General features: G+C 37.3%; 2 protein-coding genes and 1 long non-coding RNA gene across 3 annotated transcripts; 1 reads left to right on the top strand and 2 right to left on the bottom strand.

The window, feature by feature from the left end:
* Positions 1 to 714: 714 nt before the first annotated feature.
* LOC116290086 (transcription factor Jun-like) lies at positions 715 to 2,635 on the bottom strand. Its single transcript, XM_031697066.2, has one exon. The coding sequence runs from the start codon at positions 2,564 to 2,566 to the stop codon at positions 1,496 to 1,498; it is 1,071 nt and encodes a 356-aa protein (XP_031552926.1). The 5' UTR covers positions 2,567 to 2,635; the 3' UTR covers positions 715 to 1,495.
* Positions 2,636 to 5,561: 2,926 nt separating this feature from the next.
* Positions 5,562 to 8,864, bottom strand: LOC116290084 (uncharacterized). The gene is made up of 2 exons (XM_089028868.1): positions 8,572 to 8,864; positions 5,562 to 8,247 (listed from the first exon to the last, which is right to left on the bottom strand). Exon 2 carries the CDS (start codon positions 7,028 to 7,030, stop codon positions 5,621 to 5,623), a length of 1,410 nt encoding a protein of 469 aa, XP_088884994.1. The 5' UTR covers positions 7,031 to 8,247; positions 8,572 to 8,864; the 3' UTR covers positions 5,562 to 5,620.
* Positions 8,865 to 8,996: 132 nt separating this feature from the next.
* On the top strand, positions 8,997 to 14,626 carry LOC148911789 (uncharacterized). The gene is made up of 7 exons (XR_016119554.1): positions 8,997 to 9,133; positions 11,175 to 11,217; positions 11,802 to 11,846; positions 12,434 to 12,526; positions 12,973 to 12,999; positions 13,433 to 13,484; positions 14,258 to 14,626. It is a non-coding gene; the product is annotated as an uncharacterized LOC148911789 (long non-coding RNA).
* The last annotated feature ends 207 nt before the right edge of the window (positions 14,627 to 14,833 follow it).

The following is a 14,833-nucleotide window of genomic DNA, read 5'->3' as shown; positions in this document are numbered from 1 at the left end:
GATGTTGTAACCTCGTAGGTATATGCGTTATTACAAGGATAGAATGATTTGACTATAGCATGCCATGTAGGGCAAAACAAAACTTTTTCCTAATCAAAAGTTTGTCTTAGGGTCGAGTTTGATGTACTAAGTTGTCCCTTCCTAGAGGGCCTTGCTTGGCATAGTCACAGAGCATTAGGTCCCTCTATCGATTCGAGAATTTTCCTCGGGAATTTCCGGTTTTCCTCCCTCCGGCAAAAACCCGATATGCTAATTTCCAATGCATTCCATCTGTGAGTTACACACGATATTGATCAGCCCAGAAGTTGTTTCAGGGTTCGATCTGTGAGTTAGCAGTGCCCTAACCTAGATCAGCCCAAAGGTTGTTTCAGGGTTTGATCTGTGAGTTAGCCATGCCCTGACTTAGATCAGCACAGAGGTTGTTTCAGGGTTTGATCTGTGAGTTAGCCACGCCCTGACTTAGATCAGCACAGAGGTTGTTTCAGTGAGTTAGACTGATGTATGAGATTGATCAGTACAGAGGTCTTTTCAGGGTTCGATCTGAGAGTTAGCCGAGACCTGACTTAGATCAGCCCATGCAGAGGTTCATGTTTCATTCAAGGTTCGATAAAATTTAACGCAACCTGAAACTCAGGTTATTAAGACTTTGTCCCATAATATATTCCATTTCATTTTCCTTTCATTCTCGTTCATAAAAATTCAATAATAGTTTATTTTTCACCTCGTAATAAATATAGGTTTTCCGAATACATAGGTTATGTAAAGTAAGCAATGGCGCTTTACTAAAACATCCTACTAGAAGTGAAGTTATTAAACCCGTGAAATAGATATTAGACTAACACACTTTAGTAGACCTCAATTCCATTGTTTTCTTTTGTGTCTATTTGACTATTACACGTTGACTAATAATTTTTATTTCACGGTTTAAATGCCTTCGCTCTAAGCATCTTATTTTTTCTTTTGTAAGGATTAAACTGAAAGTCCAGCTTTCAAAGCGTAGATTTTTCTCTTTCAAGCAGTAAAACGCAGAATATTATAATTGTAAAAATAGAATTCTTGATCAAATATCCTTGATCGTCAATTATTTCCCAGAAATAACGAAAATTGTAGAATGCAAAATCTTTAAACAGTGAAACGGTACTAGATTTTTTAAACTCAATAGTGCAAAATAGTTCTCTATATTTTCATCATTGCTATTTGGTACTATTAAATTGGTGCTAGTTTAATAGACCCCCCTTGCAGCACGTCGGAATCCAGCTCCAAATGGAGGACATAACAATAGGTTTCCAACTCTCTTGAGATTACAATTCTTTTGTTTTGTCCTCCAAATTGAGCTGCTTTGACTTCACATGCAGGGGGTCTATTAATCAGTACTGTTTCACTGATGTTTTTTGCATCGCATTAAGCTTATGTACATTACAAGATCATCTCAGTTCCTTTGACAACTCTGCTGTGTCAAGGTAGACATGAAACAAGCACTTCATATAAATATTTATCAATAAGCTGCAGTAGTTACTGTAGGTAATTGACAGCCAAAAGCAACATGTTCTAGTACTCTTTGCTTCAGCTCCCCAACTTGTTGCCTTAAAGCGCTCGCTACAGCGTTCAACTCAATATTTTTTTCTTTCAATTGTTGTACCCGAACCTCGAGCTGAGCTTCCCGTTCGAGTTTTTTCCGTCGACATTTAGAAGCGGCGACGCGGTTTTTTTGCTTTTTTCTTTCACGTTTGACAATTTCTTGCAGCTCCAAATCAATTGGAGGCAGAGGAAGAACGTTCAAGTTTTGGTTCCTACGCAAAGGCGTTTCGTCCAGTTTGTGTTCATTTGGCTCGTTAATTTGCTCCATCTGATTATACGTAGAATCTAAAGCGTTTTGTGAATCCTCTGAGGGTTCGACTGAGCTTACATAATGCATCGCTTCCATGTCACATTGAGGGTTCTCTTTACTCATTGATTCGTAATTTTGGTGAGAATCCTGACGTCTGTCTGTCCATCCATAGCTCACTGTACCTGGAACGCTCATTTGTTGTTGCTGATATTGTATTTTTACATGTTCGTTATTCCCATGCTCTAAATGCGTGTGTTGTTGTTGATCATGAATGTGCTGTAAGGCCTCGGCAAATCCCTGAACATAAACCTCGCGCTGTTTCGCAACGCTGTTTCCCTCGCGTAAAATCCGCGTAGGCGTTGGCGTTTTATTTTGTATACTAGCAAGTATCTTTTCAAACTCCGGTGAAACAAGACTGAAAAGCGGGAATTCAGGCGAGGAAGGTTGAACGGGATTCCCTTTCGGTGTTAACCCAGTGTTACTACCTATAAACCTTTCTAACTCAGGAGAAACCATTTTGAATATTCCCATATCGGGAGAATGGTGAAACATTCCAGTTGCACTTTTTCCATTTATCGGCCGGTGGTTTTCTTGGCCCGTCAGTTGAGTAGGTCGCAGATTTAACCTCATGGCGGACTTGTCGTATTTGTTGAAATTACCTCCTGATTGTGTGGGTGTCTGTTGTTCATAGAAAAGTACATCCATGTTGTCGTAACTTCTATAAACGTGGTCTCCCATTTTTTTAAATAAAATTATGAAGAATAGTTTCTTGTCCGTTGATACTAACTACTAACTGAGTTTTTTTCTGGAGCCACTGAAGCCGCTATGGCTTACCTGCAATTTTTAAGGATGAAGTCACCCTTTACACTAAACATTACCTCACCTGGTAAGCCGCTTATTGGTCAAATTAATTTCGCGCCAAAATGGAACAAATCCACGCGCACGGGTGTAGACAACAAAAGTTCAATTTTCAACTTTTAAACCTTTTTTATTATTTGCTCGAAGATTTTTAATTTTTTTTAGTTCAGGGCTATTTCATCGTGACTTAGAAAAATATATGTTAGTTTTTAGAGCTGGGGTATTTTGATCTAGGAAATAAACAGAAGTAGGCCGTACACTTTTGAACAAAGTGGCCACCATACAAGTACCTGTTACATCTCCCCGGCTGTAAACATTCTTCCCGGGTCATTGGTCTGGCAAATTCCCTGAATTCCACCTGCAAGTAACGGAAAGTCAACCAAATATGTGAACATTATATAAACACTAAGATCGTCTTTTGCCGATGGTACAGGACTCAACTCATGATGATAATTTTCCCCTGCCCAAAATTTAAGTTTTCGTGTCAAACTGGCGTTGAAACTACCTAGGGCGGATGTTCAAAGTCGGGGCACAGTTATCATATTCACAGATCGAATTGCATGGGTTTTATAGCTCGTAAGGTTTTGGCGAGGGATAAGATTGGAGGAAAACCTCGAATCAATCGAGAGTTAGAGTTTAGAAACAGTGAAATATGTACGAAGGAGCCTTAGCCATAGTTGTTGCTAGCGTTTTTATTTAAACAATCATGTCGGGTCGGGAGATGGATGGTCTAAAGCTATGATCTTCGTGTCATAATGATCAGTGGGAGCATCAAAATATTTTGAGCCAACCGGTTGGTTCAAGCATCGGGCATCTCGTGCGGGAGTCCCGGTCGGACAAACAACACTCGGGATCTTATACACATGATATATACAAATGGTTAGACTTTCAAGTGGCTCGGATAACCACTTTAAACGGTGGTTCCGCGGTCTCTCCTCAATTCATCATTACTCACAAAATATCGGTAGGACATAAAAAAACACTGAGGACGTAAAGAAACCCTATTAGTGAGCACCCTCAATGCCTACCTCTCGTACAAACCAGCTCTCATATTGTAAATTGCATAAAAAGCAATCTAAAATTTGCATCTCAATGTAAAGCGCCTTGATTATATCCATACAGTTTGAACTATGAGTTTGTCCTCATCCCAATGCACGAACAAAAATTTAAAAAAAGGACTATGTATTTTCTTATATCAGTTTTTTTTCCTTTTCTTTTCTTACTGACTTTCTTGGCTTTTTTCACCTTTCATTTCTAGGGCTCGTTCTTTGTCGTTTATTTTATTCTTTACTTTGCTCTAATCCTTTTTCCATCAGTCCTTTTATTATTTCTTAAGTGGACTCAGTTATCCTCATCTTTACCAAAGGCAGCCCAAGATTTTATTTGTATTCATGTATCCGACCGGATATGACAAAGCTAGCCAGGCTTGGAGAAGGAGCATGGCTACGCAGGTAGCCTGAGTATTAGGTCCCTTACCCGAAAAGGCCTCCGGCTACTACGCACAAGCCGAGGCAATATAAATACTGTGACAGACAGACTAACACGGCCTGATACTCACGCAGGCAATTAAAATACTGTGACAGACAGAGAAACACCGACCTTGGACTAGCTGTAATATTGCTTACTATCAATCACGTGACTTTTTGGAGTTGACTAGGGGGCAAACAAGCGGTTGACTGGGGGGCAACTAGCGGATGCTAAGTCAAAACATATCAAAATAAGTCCTCAAACTATTGTATTTGACTATTTTCACGACATCAAACCAGAAAACAAGAGATCAAAACAACCTCCAGGATTCTACAAGCCATCAAAAAAGAGCTATTACCAGAAGTGACGTCTATTGATAGCAACCTATTACTAAACATGGACACTTCCGGATGGGAGAGTTTTGACAACTCGGTGTGATAACAGTGACATTGGGTTTGACTGAGGCATGAAAAGGTTCCTTGATAGAACCCACGTATTCGTCTCAACACCGGCACTTAAACTGTCAAACTCATTCATTGCGGAATTTTACTGTAAGGAATCATTCATGTTTTTTATAATATCTTTGGATCCATCCCATCCAATGCAGTCACAACTAATAGATTTGTTACATTACAATAACTCTGACAACAACTAAGCTGGTTTTGATTTGACGTCATAGTCGCCATGTTGGTAGCCTGTACCATATTTGGTTGAATTTTTACAAAAGATTTTCTTCTTTGTTTTGTTATTTTTGTTGAACCTTGCTATGGCAACCATTTATTTGGTGTTCTTATTTGTATTCAGTTTGGTCGCAAAAATCACTTTTTCAAACTTTTTTTCGTTAAAAACTTCACGGTTTTATGAGTAGTTCAGAATTGTACACAATTAAGGGGATTATTTTTCCATGTTTGATTCGCTGCCTTTAGATCTCGGTAATAATTCTTTGATTCCTTGCTTTCCATATGATCCCGATCCCTTTTCTGTGACCCCGTGACTCGGAGTCTATGGTATCGCAATCCCAAATCCCAAGACCGATGTGAGCCCGGGGGGGGGGGGGGGGGGTACTCTTGCCCGTTTAGGGTAGGGATGTGCCGCTGAGCCCACTGAACCCTGACCCTGTTCCAGAGCAAAATCGCCGAAATTTATACCCTGTTCCAGAGTGAGATCGCTTAAAATCATAACCTGTTCTGGTATTGCGAAAATGAGAGGAGAGAGCGTGATTTCATATACCCAGTCCCAGAGCGAGCGCAATTTCACATACCCTGTTCTAGAGTAGAATCGCTGAAAACCATACCCTTGTTTGGCGGCACGTACCCGTATAGCGAATATGAGGGAGTACCCCGCCCCCCCCCCCCCCCCCCGGGGATGTGAGCCAATACAATACAATACAATACAATTTTATTTGGCACCTTATACTAATAGTACATGAGTGTTTGATTCCAAATATATTATAGGTATATATATATACTATGTATTAGGTAATTTTCTTAATTCATTTTCACGTATCAGCATACATTGATGAATGTATGCTGATATGGCTCTTTGTAGAGACGCTGATTTTGAATTGATTAAGAACATAAAACGACTGTCAGCGCTCATATTGTTGAAATTAATGCTGGTGTTTTTTTCTATGAACTCTCTTAAGTCGTTTCTATGAGAGTCATATAGTGGACACCAAACTAGAAAGTGTTTTTCGTTTTCTACTCCCGACTTACACACTGGGCAAATCCTTTCATCGTAAATGAGATAAGGCCTCTTATACCTCCCCGTTTCTACTTCAAGCTTATGGTTACTAATTCTTAATTTTGTAAGCGCCACTCTGTGCTTAATATTGGTGACTTGACTTAAATATTCTTCAAAGTTATAATCCGTTTTGAACTGACGAAAGACTCTGAGTTTATTTTTATGTCTGTCGTCTTTCCTTTCATCATTGTGGAGATTACTCCATAAAATTTGCCTCTCAATGTCATATATTCTTTGGGTTATTATTTTTCCATATTCATACCATCTTGGAGAAAGTTCATTTTGTTTCATCCAAATTATCCCCAATCCGAGTTGTTCTAAAGTAGTTTTAATTTTTATGCTCCAAAAGGCTTTTTTAGTTTCATTTTTAATATCTTGGTAGACTTCGGCTGAAAGTTTTTTTGGGTGTAGTTCCGACTTTATAATTTTATGCCAGAATTTAAAGCTTCTACTGCATGCTTTGCATTTTAGCGGAAACCTTCCTAACTCAGCTCTGCATGCAAGGTTACTAGCATTCTTTGTCACCTTGAGGAGCATTTTGCAAAATTTCAAATGAACAAGTTCCATGGGCTCTTGGTCTTTGGTGCTTAATGTTTCGATACCCCATATCTCACTTGCGTATAGAAGTATTGGTGTAACAAGCGAGTCAAACAGTTTTATAGTTAATTTGATATTGGATGTGAAAAATTCACCCATTTGTTTTTTCATCTGAAATAGTGCCTTTAATGCAGCTTTTTTTAATTCTTGTTTTGCAAACGTAAAGTTTCCAAAGGTTGTAAAATTTAATCCTAAATATTTATATGATTTAACGTTTTCTAGTTTAGATTTGTTCAAATAGAATTGGAAGTTATTCATTGTCTTCCCTGTATTATTGAAAACCATCACTTTTGTCTTTGTTATATTAACTGTTAAGCCTGATTGTTCACAAAATGCCTCTAGCTTGTCGAGATATTTCTGAAGCCCTTTAGCAGATTTAGAGAACAGAACCAGGTCATCTGCATATAAAAGAGTACTAATCGGTTTGCCATTCAACATTACATCATTGTTGTTACACGAATTTAATGAGTCAGGCAGATCGTGAAGATATAAATTAAATAACGTAGGGCTCAGCATACAGCCTTGTTTAACACCCATATAACAGGAAAATGTCGGAGAGAAATGTCGGAGCCATCGCCTAGACCTAGCCTGGGTTCAGTTTGTATGCATTTTCTCTATAATTTCTCTCTAATCACGACCCGGCCCTGGCGATTGCCAGTCAGCACAACTGATAATGATAGTGTTGATGGACAAGAACATGAGTCATTCCTCATGTGATCGGCAAATGCCGACCTTTATCCCTGCTCAACTCATGTCGTAATAATGCGGTACTAAGTTCGTGATTCTGTTCGCGTTTCGTCACGACTCAAGCTGAAGCTTTCGTAGGAATACCTCATTCTGGATTATAATTTTAACAATTGTGATGCTCTCTAATCCAAAAATAACAAGAATTGTTTCAAACTCTCAGCATGGATCATGAAAGAACGATAGATAGATAAGTGGAGATCGTGTTACCATGGTGTTACTCTTTTCCAAAAGAAAATTCTTTCTAGTTTCCTGAATCTTTCGAGGGGCGTACCGCCAAAAAGATTCAAAAATATCCCGCTAGATAAAGCCAAGAATATCTTAGCACTCCAAGAATTTCAAAGGTATTAGAATAGTCTTTTCATACGAGGCTCTCTCTTCCGCATCAACTCCAGAAATTTATATTTTTAAAACAGGTAGCTGTTATGTCTGAACAGAGACATTCCACTGTGTAAGGTTCACCGATATTTTACAAAGCTATAAACTAAAGTAATGTAACCAAAGCAACGTGTCGTGACTTGCAGGAAATGTACATAGTTGTACGAACCATGGCTCAACCCATTACTTCAAAAAGCTCTTTGTAAACTTTCGACTTGAAAGAAAAGGACTTGATTTACATATTATGAAATATTTCGTGGTAGTAACAATAAAATGAATTGCTTTTAAACTTTATCAACCACAGAGCATTTATAAATATTGATTCAGAGTGAGCGTCATCAAGCGTGATATAATCAGCCTCCCTTTATAGGCAATATTCGCTATGGTGTTGCTTCAATGTTTTCTAAACAAAAGCAGTTTCGAAATACTGTTAATCACGAACGAGAAGCGTGACAAAATAAACCAAGAACAATATTTCTTGAGATCTTGATATTAAACCAGTTTTGACATTCAGTTCCGGTCGTCTGTGCCATTCGCATTAGTCAGCGGGCAGTCAAAGCTGCCAAAAATTCGTTAGTTCTTCTGGCTGCCTGTGGTACAGACATCCTGTTTTGACTTGCAGGCTGAAAGGGCTTTAGACGTCAGACCATATTTAGAAATGAAAACATAAAATAAAGTTATGCATGGAAAAAAGTTTAGATTAGACGCTAGATATCAGCGATACCATGTTACACTTCTTGAATAATTTTGCCTTTTCCTCCCCCTACCCTAGATAAAATTTGTTTTGATCCTTCTACCTCCTTTGAATCAAATCATATTAAAAGTGGATATGTTTAAACATGAAATATTTATATTTTGTTTTGCTTCGTAATAGCCTAAGCCTATTGGCAAGACAATCTAATTTGAATACGAGCTGATACATGTAATACTCGCTTCTAATAACAGAATATATTTACATTTCTTTGCTCGGATTTTCTTATGACGCTGGCTGTCATCGATCAGGAAACGACGAGGAAATTCAAACGAAACGATCACAAACTCGAAAATCTTCTTTAATGGCATTTTGTCGCGGTTGAATGCCGATAAAGCTCTGCGATATTGCTATGAATATATAGTTTTCCTTCTGACCTCACTTATTAAACGTGATGTCGAGTGCTATCCATTCGGAAGCACTGTTGCCTCGGGTGTTATAAGCGTTGAACCTTCCCCTCCCATTCCCACCAGAAATACCGAAAGCCCTGCTCAGATTTCACCAGCCTCCCCGTCCTGCCAATCTCTTTGTTATTTCCCAGAAGTCAAGGAAACAGCAAATAAAACAGGATTCTTTAGGGATGACGCAATGGCGTCAATGCGATCACGTGTCTAGCACGAGGCGGAGGTGCCAGTCAAATCACGCAGCGAATGCGCGCAAAGACCTCTTTGAGTTTACTGTATCTGCAAGACAGTTCGTGTGGGTGCGCCTTTGGAAACAGCTACAAGAATACTTTTCCTTGAATCGGATAAAATTTATAACCCAAGGTAAGTGAACCGTTTAGTTATTGCTACAGCTACTTGATGGATGTGTGTGTGCGAAAGTCCGATCGTTCTATACAGAAAAACATAGCATTTCAGTGGGTTATTTTAATTATGAAATCGACACACCTTGGAAGTGATCCGCCATTACCGCGTCTTCAACAAAGGCAGTACTCGAAAAGAAAAAGGGATGTCTTGCTTGCAATTATTTGAATCTTCGATTAAAACGAATTGAAAGACTTATTCGTATCACTTAATAGGACACAAGGGGATTTAAAATCGTTTTGGCCATGCCCGAGCGAGCCACAACCCACATAACGATCCAAAACGCTTCGAGTTTATTTCTCTGCCTTCGCCTTCCAAGCGCTTGACTGTTGGTCAAAGATAAAGGATGTGGTAGCCGTGATTTTTTTCTGTCGTATACCGTCGAAGAACTCGAAAACATATCTGTGTTAAGCTCTTGAAGGTTCCATATCACTTCTTCCTCTCCATGCTTTGTGAACATGCACAATGTCGTGGTACAGTTTTATTCCAACAAGCGCTTACTAGTAATTCTTTTATGACGAAACAATACTTAAAATGGATTTCATCGAATTTAACCCCATACGTTCTTCACGTGAAACCAATTTTAAGTCCTAAAGCTTTGCGGATCCTAAATTTTCTTGCTACGCCACACGATAAATAGAGGGAGCGTTGGTAATTTGTCGGGCTCGGAATAATTAGTTCTTAAGATTCAGCACGAGGATGGAACACGTAGAACTAGATGAATCAAAGGCTATTTATCAAACTAAACGGCTCTTTTAAGATATTTCTGGCTAAAATTCAGAAAATTTAACCTGAATTTCTTATAATTTTGGCGCTTTACTCATTAGTATTCCATATTGGTTTATTTGCTTAAGTTTTGGCGCTCCGCGGAGAGCAGTTTCGTTTGGATCATTAGAAATATCTGAATTAATCATAGAGTTTGAACGGCTTTCTTATCAAAGTCCTTAAGTACAACGCCCAATATTCTCCGATTTCATGCTTATCATACCGCCATTTGCAACTATTTAAAACTCTTAGAATTTTTTTCTCGCAATTCAAGTGATTTTTGTTTCAATAGCCAAACTTATCTCCCATGAGAAAGCTGTAATTGCAACGTTGCTATTGTTACAAATTTCGCTTGGAGATAATGAACATTGTGAAAGGAAAACTAAAGACTAAAATTAAAGACGCAGGGCACGCCGTGGCAAGATCTGGCGAGGTAGTTTGGATTACTAATTTCAGCAACAGAGCGCGACTTTCGCATCGCTTCTGTATTTACGGATCGCAAGTTTTCAATTTGCTTTTAATCCTAAACTCGAATACAATTTCAATCCTATTTAAGCCGACGTTTTCGTTTCGTAAAGCTATATTTCTTGCAGACAAAGAAATCAATTCGATATGGCTCGGATTTGAAGTCAACCGTCAACAAGTGGATTCCGATTGGATGTCGCTTAGTATAAAAAGCGTCCCATTGTTTGGCCGTGCGTCTGTTAAATATACCATGTGTGAAAACACAATTACAGCGTCCTGCTTCGAAACAATGTGTTTACGATATGCCAAAAAAAAACCTATCGTACCTCGTTTCTCAATTAATATATTTAATATTTTATAATTAATATATTCTATGTTTTAAGTGAGAATAATGCTAATACCGCGTCTAATAAACAAGCATTAATTCCTGGCGCGTAGTAAGAAAAATATATCTTCATATTTAATGCAACGGCAAAAAAAAAACACAAAAGCATTCAAATTTACCTGTGGATTATTTTGTCATATTTGAGTCTTCAATTATTAAGTGTTTTCTGAATTTTTGTATTAGTAATTTTTAGTGTTTATTGAACATGTTCACATCGCTTTTTAATAATTTTAATGCATTAAAAAATAAGGAAAGTTTATTTTTGTAATGTCACAAAATAACTAAAAAATGTATAGCATTAAGTGAAATATAGGGAGAAAAACAATTGCATTTATTTCAGAAAAATTCTAATAAAAAATAAATCTTCGTATCTGCATTTATTTTCAGATGGAAAAAATTATTCTTTTTACCTTCGTTGTACTTGCTGCAGGTATGTGTCAAATTATGGCTATGGTTTATACTATCTTGATTGCTTTGAACTAATTCCTCAGGAAGACTCTCCCATCAACCAAGCTCTCTCATCTTACCTCACTCCCAGCTATATGCCTTGAAACAACATGTAACTTGTTAAAACAGGTTTTTAAGGGATCGTAAGCATTAAAAATAAGGGAATAACTAAATATTTCATATACATATGAGTCCCTGACAGCAATATCAAGATATTTGTGTTTCTAAAGTCTTCATGATATATTTAAAAATTGTAGTGTGTTTTATAATGTTTTTAAAGAGGTTTGGGGAAATAGTCAAGACATTTCGATCCTTCAGCAAAAGACCTTCATCATACTGAGCTGCATTTGGATCAAGCAGCATTCACCAGCCAAATTTTATAATTAGTTAATTTTACATTTCTGGAATCACAGTAGTCATGGAACCATTTCAGGCCTGCCTTTTTGTCCAACTCAGTGATCCAAGTCTCTAAAGATAGCTTTAAGATGTTTACTTCAAGATTTGGAAATCATTAAACCTTTTAAATTTCGTTTTAATGATGATGTGTGTTTTTCATTTATTTTCCAGTTTTGATGGTTAATGGTCAATCAACTACTAGTAATACTAGCACAGGTATGAACCTTTTCTCAAAGACTTATTTTCTTGAGTACCAAACCTAAATATTTTGAACAATAAATCTATAGTGATATTGCCAATCATACACCTTTTTTGACTTACAAATTACTGCTGTGTTCCTTGATTACAGACTCATTTACTCAGGCTTAGCCTTGTATCAGTGTCTACATATTCACAAATACCAACGGTAAAGTAAGGAATGCACAACTTCAACAATACAAACGCTTTTAATCTCTATGCAGCTTGACTGGAACATGTGGATATTCTGCACAAAATCGAGGCTAACCCTGAGCAACAGAAAACTCAAGACTGGAGTATTTGGTTAACCACCCAATTTTTTAAATAACACAAGAGTGTTTGAATTTGCAAGATGGTAATAGACCTCTTGCAGGATATTCCCAATGCATCCTGACAATCTTAATGTCATGAGAAAAGAAATTTATTGTTTTTTCCTCTGAGTTGAAAGGTTCTGGGAATTGCTGAAACCAGTCTATAGATCTAAGATATACAAAAGCTTAACACCTTAAATTTCTGTTCATTCCTATTTCATGCTTCTTAATACTGACGTGGAATTTTTTTCATAGTGGCAAGTACTCAAGCACCCAAAAGTGAAAATAAAACTATGGCACCTCAACCTACAGGGAATGTTTCTGTTACAACGACAAAACCTTCTGGAGGTGGGTGCACGCTCTTTCAAAATGTTCAATTCTTGCTTTTCTAAAACATATATAAAATTGGTTAGTCATTTATGACTGGTTATTGTTACTGTAATTTTTGTCATAGTTATTAATTAACGACATGTTGATTTTGTTTATTGACATTCTTGGTTTTTGAAAAATGTGTAGTACCAGAAAATATCCATACCCCCACCATGGAGGAAATTTGTAAAAGGAGCCCCCTTTCCCCCCAGGAACTTCCAATTTTCTTCTGTATACAAACTCTGTAATTTTATTCATTCTCTGACCCCCCTACCCACAAGAATTTCCAATTTCCTCTGCGGGTGGGGTATGGATTTTTTCTGGAACTACGCATTGATAACAGAGTTACACATTTGTCATAACAGAAAAAAACTTATCTAGACTTAGCTATTTACTTATTTGTACTATGGTTTTTTATCTAATAGGTAAAGCAACCACACCAAAAGCTGCTGGTAAGAAAAATTTTAAAACTTTATTTGTGATTCATGGCTATATTGACAACATATGCAATTTGTGGATGCATGCATGCACATAAAAAATATTGGCCAAGACATTTTCTGGTTTTTCTAGTAACTATTGTGGTGCTGTGTGTTGAAGATGGATTGGCTTGTATAAACATATATACAGGGATACAAGATAAAACTCTATAGAATGATAAATATAATTCATAGTGGAATTATAATAAATAATACTTATTCATTTGTCTCATAATTGAGGGTTCTTTATATCATACAGTAACTCTCAGTAAATGCCCACTGTTGTGTGATATGCTGGAGGACAGTTATTGTTATCTGTACCTTACACTCTGGCCGAAAGAATTAATTTCGCCGTAGAAAAGAGAAACAGCATAATTTAAATGCTGATATATTGTCACTTTGTTTTTAGTTGCTGCTATCCAGCCATTGGCCATCTTCGTTCTTGCATGTGCATTCCTTGGGTAAGCTACTTGCCAATGAATTTAAATGGATCTCATTACTTTTAGCCTCAAATGAAAGCAGAAGCTACACTGAAACTGCGAACAGAATTGAGGGGAAAATATAAAGACACATTGATTCCAGGGTCCATTTGTACAGGGGGGGGGTAGCGCTATCTGAGGGATAATTCCTATCCAGTGGGTGGATAAGGATTTATCCATATACCACTGTTCACCCTTTGTGCCAGGCCCAGATAGTTATAACACCATGTCGGAATGTTCCATTCATTAAGTTGGGTTGGGAAGTTAAGGATACGACTCCATTAAAAAAACATTTATCAAAGGAATGTGACATTGGATCTGAAGTATGGTATAACTCTACTGACGTCTGCAAATATCAATATCTCATACTTAATTAAACAGAGGGTTGTTGCTACCACAGTGAGTGAGCCTGAAGTGAGCTATTTTCTTAGAAATGTTCGGTATAGAGTACTCAAGTGTTGACGTCACAAAATTTAATTTTTGCTTGATCATATTTTTGGTTAACAAATTCGATAGACAATCAGAAAAGACATTTTTGAAACCCAGCTGAAAATACAGTGATTCATATGGAGTAATTATATATTCGAATGGTCATATCTTGTTTGATATTTGCCCGATTCTCATCAAATTTGGCGTGTAAAAGTTCTTTTTGATTGTCTGTAGAAATAGGAGATCGAAAATAATTTTTTTGTGACAACACGTTTTACTACTCTATATTAGTTCAGAAGTTAATTAATTGTGCTCTGTATTTTCAGACTGATGCACTAAATGCAATTGCCAAGAAACTTCCCATTACAGCATTGTAGCACCAGTGGGATTATACATTAGCTTTGCTATCGTAATTGTAACACAGTTGAATAGTTATTTCCACTCCTGTCTGTACAAAATCATGGGAATGTGCCTTGATGTATACTTAGTGTTTTTGTTCCAAATATCAGAATTTTTTTAATCGATGTCTTAAGATTAGATTTTAGATCAATACAGATATTAGTAATGTAGTTAACTCTCTTATTCATGGATTTGTCTTTTTATTTACATAATCATATGCAGAAATGTTGCTGTTGATTATATTTTTGCTTCTCTGTAATCATGGTGTTATTAATAAAAGTCTTAAAAGTTTCTTACCTAAGTTGTGGGAATTGCAATTTATATATATTGACATCCACCAGTTCTGTTGTACATGCCCTGGGTTAGCCTGTGTAGCAGCTTTTTGGGGAGGACTGGTTGAGAATTCCCCCTACCCTTTGTATTCCCCAAGGCTGCCACTACGCATGCTTGCGAGGGGGTGAGGGAACAGGGCCTTTGATACCATAGTCTTGGTCAACATCATC

Source organism: Actinia tenebrosa, unplaced genomic scaffold, assembly GCF_029948245.1.
Source record: "Actinia tenebrosa isolate PJP-AT-01 unplaced genomic scaffold, QUT_ActTen_1.0 PGA_scaffold13__45_contigs__length_12533684, whole genome shotgun sequence".
In the NCBI taxonomy this organism is placed as follows: domain Eukaryota; kingdom Metazoa; phylum Cnidaria; class Anthozoa; order Actiniaria; family Actiniidae; genus Actinia; species Actinia tenebrosa.
The sequence above is the reverse complement of the archived record's forward strand: the minus strand, read 5'-3'. Positions and strand labels throughout refer to the sequence as shown.

Coding starts and splice junctions, on each gene's coding strand:
- LOC116290086 (XM_031697066.2), bottom strand. CDS start 2,566: ATGGGAGACCACGTTTATAGAAGTTACGACAACATGGATGTACTTTTC.
- LOC116290084 (XM_089028868.1), bottom strand. CDS start 7,030: ATGGGTGTTAAACAAGGCTGTATGCTGAGCCCTACGTTATTTAATTTA.